At 38.2% G+C, this 12,995-nt stretch overlaps 2 protein-coding genes across 4 annotated transcripts in view; one reads left to right on the top strand and one right to left on the bottom strand.

Moving 5' to 3' along the window:
- LOC107225792 (CDAN1-interacting nuclease 1) overlaps nt 1-4,951 on the bottom strand; it is a 47,469-nt gene extending 42,518 nt beyond the window's left edge. The window contains exon 1 of the mRNA XM_046738434.1: nt 4,880-4,951. The gene's annotated coding sequence lies outside the window, so the exon portion shown is untranslated. The remainder of the gene's footprint in view (nt 1-4,879) is intronic.
- A 616-nt stretch (nt 4,952-5,567) lies between these two features.
- LOC124294172 lies at nt 5,568-12,893 on the top strand. Of its 3 annotated transcripts, none has more exons than XM_046738437.1 (4): nt 5,568-6,007; nt 6,711-6,845; nt 11,120-11,225; nt 12,362-12,893. In XM_046738437.1, the coding sequence occupies exons 1-4, from the start codon at nt 5,979-5,981 to the stop codon at nt 12,389-12,391; spliced, it is 300 nt and encodes a 99-aa protein (XP_046594393.1). In that variant the 5' UTR covers nt 5,568-5,978; the 3' UTR covers nt 12,392-12,893. The 3 variants fall into 3 exon arrangements, with proteins under 3 accessions (XP_046594393.1, XP_046594392.1, XP_046594391.1); XM_046738436.1 differs by having other exon boundaries at nt 11,120-11,244; XM_046738435.1 differs by having other exon boundaries at nt 11,120-11,244; nt 12,263-12,893.
- Nucleotides 12,894-12,995: the final 102 nt, after the last annotated feature.

Raw genomic sequence — 12,995 nt, 5'->3', positions numbered from 1 at the left:
AATTATTATACGATGAATTCATTTACGAAGACAGGATAATTGATCCTGGATTGAACATTGATTATTATATCTACATAGATACATGTACATTACAATAACTTAAAAAAAAATTCATCCATCGCAAATCCCGCAAGACAAAGTGATCGCGTTGAATCGGTATTATTTAATTAATGTATAAACTTCGTATCGCTGCTGAAGGTTGTGTAGAAAAATTGTTATCATATATTTAGTTACAACATTGTTTACTCAATTTTTGTACACAGCTTTCTGAGAAATTTAAAAAATGAAAAAAAAAAAAAAAAAAAAAACATAGCGAAGAGAATAAAAATGTGAACATTTACGGAAAAAAAGCATAAAGATTACGGAAAAGGTATAACTTCCCTGAGCCACATATTGATAAACGAATTATTCGTACACGTACGAGAAATTAAACTATACATGTATCATATATTACTTGTGTATGATTGAATGAGCAGAAAAAAAAGACAAAAATGTATCAAAGTTCCGCAAGATGGTCCAATGAAAAAAAAAAAAAAAAACGTATGAAGAGAATCTAAGATTCGTAAATAGACACACATTTTCCAATTTTCATTACACATATTTATATATGTATATATATATATACACATGTATATACACACATATATATATATATACACAAAACTTTGACTCGTTTTATATTATGCACAATAGAGTTCAGTATAAGAATCCGATAATTACTCTTATCATTGCTAATTAATTTCATTCTTCACAACTTTACACGTTATAAATTCTGTATTATAATTATTGTTATTATATCTATATATATACATATACGTGTATATACATATATAGATACATATATAATATATTATATGAATGATTTGTTAAAGGTTGAAAACGGTTTGATTATATCCTAGTTCGACGGAGATACAGTTTTATATATTAGAATACATGTACGTGTTGAAATACAAGAAAAAAAAAAAAAAAAAGGAAAAGAATGGAAAAACGTACAGAGTACAAGTTACAAATTTTGTTCAATTTATTTATTTTTTTTTCACCGCGTTATCGAAGGATGCGTAGATTAAAAAGAGAAACAAAAAAAGGAAAAAAAAACACGAGGCAGAGAATATTATTAGTAAAAAAGTTGTGTAGATACTCTAGATGTGTAACTAGTTGAGAAGGGAGAAGAGAGGAAAAAAAAAGTGAGAGAGAGAGAGAGAAAACATCTACAAAAAAGGACAACCAAAAATCGGAATAAACGACAATTCGAATCAACATATTATATTATAATACAACTGTATAATTATAAATTATATAAATAATATATAGTATATTATAGTTGGAAATGAATTTAATCAACCTTATTCTGTACGCAACATATAATACTATATACCTATACATATATAAATGTATGTATATATATAATATATATACATACATATACGTATATAACTCACGTGATAATTGAATAAAATCTTTATTTTTGGCCCGTATCGTTTTTTTTCATACCCATGCACACAACCTCTTAGATTGAAAAATATTTAAAAACAAATAAAAAAAAAAAAAAAACATCCAAATTTACTCAACTATGATTTCTCGAAATTCATATTCTACAAATCATTTGTCATTTATCGTATTTACTCTCAAGTTCTGCCCGATATAATAATCACAATAATAATATCAATAATTACACAATAAGGTTGACTAAACTATTCACTAGCGGGGTTTATTAATTATTGTAGGTGAGTTAACAGCTTGTGGCAAACGCGTTATGAACTCTTTTCGGTTTCTTCTTAATCAAGAGATAATCATCATCCGCGCATACATACATATATATTTATATATACTTATGTATATATGTATAAAGTTAACGCGAAACGAAGAAAAAGTAAAAATATATGGGAAATGAAAAGCATGATAAATTATCTCTTCTTTTTGCAATGAATGGAAGAGTTAGAGTTGTTGAACGATGAAAATGATAAGATTTATTTGTTATGTATTACATGTTGTATTCATTGTACGCTACATATTTAAAATCATATTTATTATTAAGTTGATTCAAATGATTTGTGCAGATATATTGCAAAATGAATGTTATAATACAGTATAATAATCTAATAGAACATTGTAACAGCAAAATACGGGCGAGAAAGAAGAAAGAGTTTCGTTTTGTCAAGGCCCTTCAAAATCTAATTGACTATAGTAAAAATCATGTATTTAAGATACTAAAAAGGAAAAAAAAGAAACAAATTTCGTACCAAAACCCTTTCAGTAATTTTTCACGGAATTAGACGATTCAAACTAAATACAGAATCATCATTTTTTACTACCGTAATCGCTGGGTCAGTGAAAATTTTTCGCAAGTTCCGAAGTATTATTATACATATATATTATTAACTTTTTATACGTGATATACATTACATTATTAACGATTTTCGATATTTTCCTTGTGTGAAATAATGCGAAAATTTGTTGTTGCTCTTTTTCACTTCAACTCAAGATTTTTACAGGTAGGTAAATTGTGTAATATTGTATTGACGCGCATTAATCACTTTTTCTTTTCAAAAGTTTTGTTCAATTGTTTGACCTCCGAGTGAAAAAATTGACGAAGTTTTAGAAAAATGATAAACTTAAAACTTAATAAAAGAGAAAGAAGAAAACATAGTAGAGCCAGTAATTAGTAACGGGGGAATTTATTCTCATCCTGTTATGAACATTATCATAGTATAATTTATCACTTCACATCCTCGCCTTCGCTCGGTAAAGTATAGGTATACTTAACATCGTGCGAGTTTATAATAGTCTGTAGGTAAATGTGAGTAATGGGTACGCGACGATAAAATTATCGTTATTACTGTGTAATTTAGGAGCAAAGTTTGCCTTGGATGAATCAACAAAAGTGTATAAAAAGAAAAATTTATGTACATGTGATAGAAAAAAGAAGAAATTGTATTTTGAATTGAAATTATTTTTCAATTATTCCGCGTCCGCGCTGTTATAAAAAATTTGTTTTTTTTTTTTTTTAAATCCGTTGCATAAAATACGTGTCAAAGCAGGAAAAGATCGCGACTCGTTGAACTCTCACCGCACTCGTGAATTTTGGGTTGTATCCGATAATTGATGCGAAAATTCAGATCACCCTCAAGACGGAGAAAATTTGATCCCGCAAGTTCCAAAGCTTCGGGTAACACGCGCAACATTTGTCGACACGGAGGTAAATCGGAGCGATTTCGGTTACTCGGGGCCAACAAACAGCTTCAAGGCTTAGCAAAGTTTGGATTGCTTACGGTTGAGCGGCTTGGCGAAACTGGTAACTCCCAAACACGCTGCAAATCACCGGAAATGCAATTTCCTACCACGCTGAGTATCTCGAAATGTGATGTATCCGTAAACCATTTTAGATCGATAGAATTAAGCTCGTTTAGACCCGAAGGTTTAATCAATTTCAAAGGATTTTAAACGATTTCAAAAGATTTCAACGGACTTCGGATGTTTTCGGATGATTTCAGAAGATTACAAGAGACTTTATGAGATGTCAAAGGAAAATTTCAGAGATTTAAAAAGATTTCTAGAGGTTTCAGATGATTTCAGAAGACTTCATGGGATTTCAAAGGATTTTTTCAAAAGAAAATTTCAAAGAGTCAAAGGAAAACTCTACACCGGATTTACGATTAACCCCGTGTTTATAAAAACCGATACCAGCGAGGAAGAATTTTGATTCGCGATTCATCGAAATCGAATTGCGCAAAATTTTCAAGCCCATTTCCATTCTTCCAGCAGTTCAAACAGTTAAGAATCCGAGCCGAGTTAATTGTTTAACTATCTAAAAGTCAATTCGAGCTTAAAATCGGGCAATTTGAACCCGAGTTCAAAGCTCGAGAGTTCAGAGGGTGAAAAATTAATTAGCCGTTGTAAAGTTCGTCGAGTTGAGGGTGAATGTATTGTAAACATGGTCGGAAAGCTCGTTCATTAACGTATAACAACATTGGAAATGTGAAATTAGTGAAATCAGTGCAGATTTCAGTTTTATATCACTTCGAAGCGAAACACACTCGACGAGAAACGAATCGTCGAATAAGAAACGCAATTAGCGAGGTCAAGGGTCCGGAGTTCGATCCGAACAACGTCGACATCCTTCTTTCTAGCCACCTTTGCTTCTTTTTCGTCCCCTCCCTCGGTTTCAAAATTCACCCACACTCTGCCAGCTACAGTCAACCGGCCAGGGTGTAAGAAAAAAGGGAGAAGATAAGCGCGGACCGGATAATCGAGATTCATCGCCCAGCAAAAACACCCGGAGTTTACTCTAGAAAATCCACTTACGCAACTACTCGGATCAAACTCCGCACGCCTTGTTCGTACAACGCGATTTTTCCACTCTCTCGGGCCGAGTCAACAGCGACTGTAAAGATCTGGTTCTCGCTTGATTTAAACTCACTAAAGTCAGCAACGTTAATTAAGCAATGAACATTTGTTTATATTTCTTTGACAATCTGAAGGTTCGTAAATGACAGTATTGTCTGAAACTGCAACTTCAATCTTCCTTCGATTATCATGTTGGATGTACCAACGATTCGTACTGAGTAAAAAACCGTTATTTCGCGATTTTGGAACAGTTGATGAAATTCAGTAAGCCGTAATAAAAGAAAACATACTCACATTTTGCAATCTTGTTGCATTCAAAATTATTCTAAAAGTAAGAAAATAGTGGTTATATTATCCCAATATCGTGTTACGATAACGTTACGAACTTCAACCTGGTCTTCGACTTGCCTACCACGTGCTTCAAAGTAAAAACGAAACCACACGTTCTACGAACGTACATTCGACTTTCCGTGTAGACGCAAAGAAAAGCGGACCACAGTAGTTGGCTACAAAATTTCGTCAAAATATTACTCACCAGAAATCACAGGATCCTCGATGGCAGGAATGCAGATCACTGGCGTGAAGTTAGATGTCACTCGGAATGAATTCACTCGCTGCAAAGAACGGTGCAAATCACTGCAGAGCACACGTCGCGTACACTCGAGAAACAAAACACGTTGACCGGAAGCTGTAGGCCGTGGTAAACAACGTCGAACGCGTCACGTGACTCGGATCGCGTCGTTTGTTTTCGAAGCGTTCGACGGGCGGGTGGGGGGGGGGGGAGCCGGTTGCGATTGTTTGACAAGATGGCGGTCGCGAGTCGAAAAGAAGGGGGGAGGAAAGAGATTCGACGGCGTTGAAGCAACCCTGTGTACGGATCGGCGTTTGCCGGTCGAAACTTCGCTCTACGATGGAAACAAACATCTCTTCGTAACCACAGATTCCACTGCAGGAAGATTCGCTGCATCGGAAGAGCGTCGCTGCGTTCGTGGACCAACGACTGATGGAAATTGATAGAAACTGCTGATTTCAGGTAACCGATAATCGTTTTCGCAAATTCTAACGACGTCCGCTATCCGCGTGTTGTAAACACTGAGTGATCGTAGCTCTTGGTAATCTCCTGAATGTGTACGGTACAATTACAGCTTCGATTCGAAACAGACACGTCATCTTTCGGTCGAAATTCGAATCCAATTACGACGCGTTTGCGAGTAAATCTGCAGCTCACTTCACATCGACACGTCGAACGTTCTGGAGCGTGTAGTGAGACGTAATTAGAGATTGACTCGTAGCAGTTTTATCACCAGATTATCGCGCGTTTAGCCTAGTCAGAAAAAAATGTTATATTCATTTGCTTCAACTCGACTTTCCTTTCGAAATCGTCGAGTGTGAATCGGCGGTACGGAACGATAAGTGAAGGGGTTTCAACTTGGCGAATTGTTGGCGGAAATAAACGGGACTAATTAGCGGGTACTAACAACAACATCGGAATTATCGCTTTGTGACGCAGTTATACGTATACGTAGATCCATTAACCGGGAAGCAGGGCTGTCAAAAGTCCCGAAGGAGGCTGAGAATGGATTTCGCGGTGAGCCCGGGGCTTGAGCCAGGATTCGAAGGGTTTCAACCCCGGAATGAGGGGGTTGGCCTGCAGACGTCGAGGGTAGGTAGGCATTATTATAGTTTTCTCTTGAGCAGCGGGGTTGCGAAGGGGGGGGGGGGGAAGGACCTTTGATAACTTTGTTAATTAGCCGGCTTTTGCTTCAGACGCTCGACACGCCGCGTCCTTTTCTCGAGGACCGGCCCCCGAGCAAACCTATAAATTCTTTTTCATCCCCATCCGGACAACCCGCTCTTGCATGTGTACGTAGGCACCGTGAAAAAGGACCGGCCTCCGTGGAATCTTTAATTTCACACCCGTGATTGATCGCTTTTCTTTTCGAAATTCGAACCCCCGCGTCGTTCCGGAGGCTTTGAAAAAGTTTTGCGATTAAGAGAGAGAAAAAAAAAACCGGTCGAATTTAAGAAAACAAGTATTGGAAATAAAATAAAAGAAATAAAAATGAAACGGGGAAAATTAATTACCCTAACGTTCTCCGATTTTGCATTTTTTTATTTTTTTTATTTTCTTGCCCTCTTTCCGTCTTTCTTTGAAAGTGGAAAAGTTTTTCACGGATTATTTCGAGGACATTGATCATGTATCAACGATCGAGGCAATTTTCATACAGGTATTTTATTATTTTTTTCTTCATCATATCGTTATCCTTGAACAAGAAGAAAGCATCGTCGTTTTCTTCGCTTTGTTACGTTTGAGGGAAGAATCATTAATTTATGAAAAAACTAAGATATACATTTTTTTCTTTCAGCTTCTTCGAGTTTGTTTACTTTTTCCTGTACCTACGCAGTCTTCGCTTCAGTGCCTTTGGCGTAACAACAGCAGCTGGTCGGGGAAAATCGCACGAGCTTCGTTGTACAACTTCCTTAGTCGGAGTATCTAGCCGGTGAGTGACTAACCAGATTATTGCCTATCGAATGACCTTACGTCATCGCGTGTCTAAGCCTCGTCAATGGTGTCTGAGATATATGGTAAATCGTTGTCACGGCCAACCTGCAGCAGAGCCGATTATTCGCAACCATGTGCAGTCCAGCAGCTTCGGAAAAGCTCTGAGCTGAGCTTTTTCTTCGATTAATCATGAATCTGAAGAAACTACCGTTCCGAGCAACAACATTATGCTATATAATCACTAATCACGCCGAAATTTTCTCGCTGACAACACCGTTCAACACGCATTTTGAGTCTGGGTTATGGACGACAAATTTTAATTTTTTCTACACAACCAATAAATGGAAAACTAGTTTTATTAGATAAAGTTTGTTTTTGTCGAAAGCGGAACGATATTCCGGATTTTAAGAAAAAATATTTATTTTCTCAAACATTTATTGTAAATGACAAATAAACAAACCTCACTTTTACATTTAAATCACTTTTATTCAAAAATAATAATCAATAATAAACTAAAAATATAAAAGAATTGTTAAACAAAGTTTAAAAATTAATGTTTTTCGTACTTCTTCTATCTTTGTACGAACTTTCTCGTATGAAACCCCAAACCTAATCTCCCACCGTGCGACAAAGACCATCGCATCTTGGTTAAAACGTTTTCTTTTTTCATCCGAATCAGCACTCATGTTAGCTATGAACCAAAAAACTTCACGACTTATTTATCAGCGTCAAAAAAGACAGAAACAAACTTTACAAGTAACAAATAAACAAATAAAGCTTTTGGCTATTACCCCACATATAGAATCAAAATTTATCTATCTCAATTTGTCGACCTGTGTAATCTCGATCGATCAAATTTACGAAAGAATGAAAAAATGAACGGATCATGATGCATGTACAGCGTAGGTACCCACTTTCTCTGTAATCCGTTTACACCCCTCACACTGCGCCTTCGTAACTTGTTTCAATTCGCGGGGTCAACCCGAAATCCGGTATTCGGAGGGGTTCTAATTTCCTCCCGCTCCCCCCCCACCACCATCCTGTATTCGTCGCGACGCGGCAGCTGGGGCTCGGGATTCTTGTTATCCGAATATGGAAGAGGGTGGGGGTGTAGCTTTGGCCCTCCGATACAGGACTCGCAAGGGGTTCGTGTTACCGATAACGATATCTGACCGAGGGTAATTCTAAACTGCCCACGGGACGCCGGGAATTGGGTGATTTTTTGACGACGGCCAACTTTATCTTCGTTTACATTATATATATCGCTCTTTCCGTTCCCCCCTTTTTCTTTTATATGCATATATATATGTGTGTGTGTATATATTTTTTTTTAACCCTCTTTCAAATTACCGCGGTGTGCGCTTATATATCACACTTGTTTCTTAGTTATCAGGTAATGCGGTAGATTATTTTGAACCCAAAATTCACGCACCTGTACATTAATTATACACGTCCTTAAAAATAGGGTCTCGCGATTAATTGAAAACTTTGAACGTTTCGTGAGAAAAAATTCTCCTATGTAATACAGTTATTTTATTATGTCTACATCTCTATTTCGTTTCATCGTCAAGTTTTAAAATTTCATTTTATGCAGATCCTTTGAAATTTTTGCGAAAGATTAACAGTTTTGAAGTGAATGAGTTTCGTGTTACGGGTGTAACGTGAATTTCGTTGAATTTGGCCAATTTTTAGTGCTCTATATAACAACTGACAAAATGTTATGCAAGTTATGGAGTGCGTGAGGAAAAACAAAATTGTTTTTATATCACTTTCATCTGGTGCATACGGGCTGGGGGTCAGAATCCGGAATGACCATAAAATCGACTGGTCGAAGACCCGAAATTTTCGAGATGCGAATTTAAAAATTACAAATAATCAGTGTAACATATTCGGGATTTTCGATAAATCACCTAGTAGAATAACTGTTTTCCCGAAAGTTCATTTAACCAAAACCTCTTTTATCTGAAAAAATATTTTCAGTACAGTCTGTCTTTCCTGAATGAATATAGCACAGAATGTGAAGATGTAGAAAAATGAAAGTTCCGAAATTAAAAAATGAGATCGGCTGATACTTCGGACAGCCAAGAAACCAAAAAAATTATTCCTCGAGAATCAAAGTTCAGAAATGGCAAAATTTCTATTCCCAAAATACGGAAGGATCGGAATCCCGAAAGGACGAGATACCGAAAGGCCGAAATACCGAATCTTCTGAGAATTCGGAATTTGTGAAATTCGTCAACTCGATATGCTGGTTTTATCAAGATTATCTCATTGTAGTAGACAATCGTCCTTGTCATAAAAGACAAAAGGAACGCAAAGGAATAGGCAAAATATTTTTGATAACATTTGAAGAGTGCATCTTTTTTCCTCGTACGTTCAATTTCTTCAAGACATTGTTACATTGAATCATCTTCCACATTCAAGTCAGCGCCCTCGTGTCACTCCGCAACTTATCGCCATCTATCAGCTGCAACTGTTGCAACCTTTCGGTATTTTGTCCATTCTGTCCTTAGTGGGTTTCGGGATTTCGACCTTTCGAGTCTTTGGTCAGTCGCCATTGATGAATTCGGATTCATAAATTATCGAAAAAGGCACGTATCTGACATTTGAAAAGTCAACTCTTAGACTGTTCGATTTTTTCGCAATTCAACATTGTGCCCTTCGTAATCTTACCCATTCTCAAAAAAATAATTTCGGTATAAATTTATTTGTACAGTTTTGCGTTCTCTACATTTCTTTCTCTACAAGACAACGTTTCGTACTTACGGTCTTCTCTCGTAATTTGTCTTTCGGGATTTCGTCCCGTTGCCTTTTTGGTCTTTCCCATTTTTATATCCCACCCCCCGTTAATCATGCAGGTGGGTAATAGGTGCGACCCTTGAGAGGCGGGTCGAATCCGGGTTTGCCAAAGCGGGTGATAACGATTAATTTACTTGAGCCGTGACACGGTCGCCTGCACGCGTTTACCAGTGACGTATGCATGTACTCTATGTACACACATACCCCTTCTGTAATACCTACCCTCGACCTACTCCACCCCCTACTTTGCTAAGTTATTTAAGGCTTAAAACCTCCCCCTCGCGTCGCCTTGTTTTACTACTTGGGACAACGATCCGCACGATCAGAGACGACATTTGTTTGAAGCCTTTTCAGGCACCGACGTCACACTCAATCAGCCTCGAATGTAACACGTACACGGCTTTCAGGGGTGGACACGGTTACGTGACCAGATACCGCTCACCCTTCCACCACCCCCTCTCGATATTGTCCTACAATCCGTGATGTGTGACACGTTGCTGCATCTGCAGGATAAATTGCGCAAACAAATTTATCTTTTTATCTTTTGTATGCATGTTTTATTGGCATTATATATCATACGTTCGGCACGCTAGGCAAACCGGATATTATCTCTTATTATCACCTTTTTCTCGATTATCAGTTATACTGTTTTATCGTGATATTATAAAGTAAACATCGAGAGAACGTCTATGTTTACGTGTCGATTATTACGGGATTATGTGATAATAATCTATCCCCACGGGCGATTCGATTCTTTGAGCATCGACATTTGGCATATAAGGTCGTTTCTGAGTATAGATCCCGATACCGACACCTTACCTACATTTTCACCCGCTTCACAGCTCAGACGCAAACGATTCTGGGTATCGATCAGAGTGAGGATAACCTTCACCCGAAAAAAAGGGTTTGTATCTGAGGTGTGAAGCTGCCAAAAATGTCGGTAAGGTGTCGGTAAGGGGATCTGTATGCAGGAACTGCCTTATGTGCCGATATATTCTCGACGGAGAAAAGAAAGCGACCTCTTATAATATCGACGAAAAAAATTCCATCTCTTCATTCACCCCTTATTGAAAATTCAAGAATCTTGCGTTATGATTTGGTTCCCCTTTCAAGTCCGATTTCTGTGTTTTACGTAACGTGCAGCGATGAAAACGGGACAACGCGAATAGGGTACGTGTTACGTATAAGATTTTGTGCGAAAAAACAAAATGAAACAAAAAAATAAGGAGTGCGATAAGAGCACGACTCGACTCTGTATAATTCTGGTTAATGCTTATACTCCATAAATAACTCCTCGTGCCAGATTAAAAGTTTGGCGTGAAGGAATACAAGAGCCAGGGCCCGTTTTCTTCTCGCAATTTTAATTAACGTTCTTTCTTCTTGACTGTACCACGTATACCTCACCCACTCTTTTTCTCGCTCTCTCTCGCTCTCCGTATTTCTATATTTTTTTCTTTCTCTCTCTCTTTGCAGGGGATATTTCGAGGGCTCAACAACTCGTTACAAAGACGAAAACTGTATAACGAGCTCGTATATATCGATTAGGAGAAGGGACGTCGAGCAAAAGAGAAGAAAAAAGGTGAGGGAAGAAACAAGAGGTAAATAGAAACTTTGAACGATAAAAGTAACTAAACTACTCCAGCTACTGCGATCATAGTAGCTCGGAAAATAAATTGGCTAGGTATATTTATACGTATACACTGCGATTCGAAACAACTTTCCTCAAATGCTTTCTATTTATACATATACTCACTCATTCCCAAGCAGTTTGAGGTGTCTTGAGACGTCCCTTTATACATGCTCCAGTCTCATTCAAAACTCTACTTTTTCTCCGTATTTCGTGAAATATGTTCATGTTCGAAACTAAACCAGTGCAACTAATTGTTTAATTGCTGGTCCACGGTTAGTATGATTAATTGGTAAGGTAAACCGTTCAAGATGAGACACGAATCAACGGTCATTGTTGAGTAACAGTGACATAAGGGAGACCATTACTGATACCGAAGATATGGCCAGTCGACTAACTACCCGTTTCTGACGTCACCCCAGAAGGAAGAATGAGGATAAAGGTTGTCTTCAACACCTGCAGAGGCAACTCCGTGGAGAATTCAACAATGGTGCTTTGATATTGTTGACGAGTTTACGACGTTTTTATAACCGTTATAAAACGCACTCTGCACGTTCGTCGAAGTGGTCGTAAAGAGGTTCGTTGCCTGTTAACCGTGTTTTGGTGATGCGCCTGGAAAGTTCTCGGGTGGACAGAGTTCTGAAGCTGGGTCATCGAGCAAGGACGAGAGGAACGCGAAGAAGAAGGGCAAAAAGACAATACCGGTAGGGAAATTCGACACGATCGCCATCAACGATCACTTTGACGATCGTCAGAGTGCTTTTTTACTGGTGGTACATCGGCGTCGTTGGCTTGTATACACGATTGTTGTTGATGTCTCTTGTTGATCGCTTCGCAATCGATCATTGACTCGTCATTTTCTATGTTTTTGATGAGGGATTTTCGATTTGGTGACTGATTGATCAATTGGCTTTGCCTCATAATCGATGATTCGGTTTCGCTATATAACTGACAAATTTTTAATGCATATGTTTGTTTTTTTATTTCAGCTTTAGGGATTGTCCATTCATTCATTGTGTATATTTTCCTAAAATTTGATAATTGTATAATTCTTAAAACATTGATTGAAACATTTTACATCACTTCAGCAAACTTGGTGCATTTCAGTGAAGGTGTGAAGACGGTAATATCATTAGAACACGTTGATTTATTCATGTTCGGAATTTACCAAACCTGCAGTAATTTTTGAAATAGCATCCGATAGTGTGAAAAATCTGAATCCATTGGAACGTGATACTGCAACTGTTGTTGAAAAAAACCAATCTATTCCATCTTCTGCTGATTGTTTTTTCAAACCGAGAGGGAGAGAGAGAGAGTGAGTGAAAAGGGTGAAAAGTAATTTCCCAGAGTAAAAATGGAGCGGACATGAGAAGCTACCGGTTTGTATAATGGATTAATCCTCCAGGGCAGGCGGCAGTGAGCCATCCGTTATAAGGCGATCGAGGGTGATTATAAACAGCTCAATTACCGTTTGTTTACGGTTAACTGGAAGCGGACGGCGGGAGCCTTCAGAGCCGAAGACGAGTAGCAGACCGAATCGTTCCAGTCCCAGCGGCGGAGTCTAACCAGGTCTAGGCGGCAGCCCGGAGAGGCAGGGAAGACTCGGCGGTCGTCTCATTGTCAGGGGATGAGGGCGATGAGGGGGAGGAGGAGGAGAGGCAAACCTGCGCCCCGAACGCAGCGGCATCGCTCTCCCGCTCTCGGTTCTCCCGCACCATCGAA

This window comes from Neodiprion lecontei, chromosome 4 (assembly GCF_021901455.1).
Source record: "Neodiprion lecontei isolate iyNeoLeco1 chromosome 4, iyNeoLeco1.1, whole genome shotgun sequence".
Classification (NCBI taxonomy): domain Eukaryota; kingdom Metazoa; phylum Arthropoda; class Insecta; order Hymenoptera; family Diprionidae; genus Neodiprion; species Neodiprion lecontei.
The sequence above is the reverse complement of the archived record's forward strand: the minus strand, read 5'-3'. Positions and strand labels throughout refer to the sequence as shown.

Bases quoted from the DNA above. Each gene is read 5' to 3' on its own strand.
- LOC124294172 (XM_046738435.1), top strand. From the start codon at position 5,979: ATGAGGGGGTTGGCCTGCAGACGTCGAGG. The intron at 6,008-6,710 runs GTAGGTAGGCAT...TTTTTCTTTCAG, and splicing joins TTGGCCTGCAGACGTCGAGG to CTTCTTCGAGTTTGTTTACT. The intron at 11,245-12,262 runs GTAAATAGAAAC...TTTTTATTTCAG, and splicing joins GGTGAGGGAAGAAACAAGAG to CTTTAGGGATTGTCCATTCA.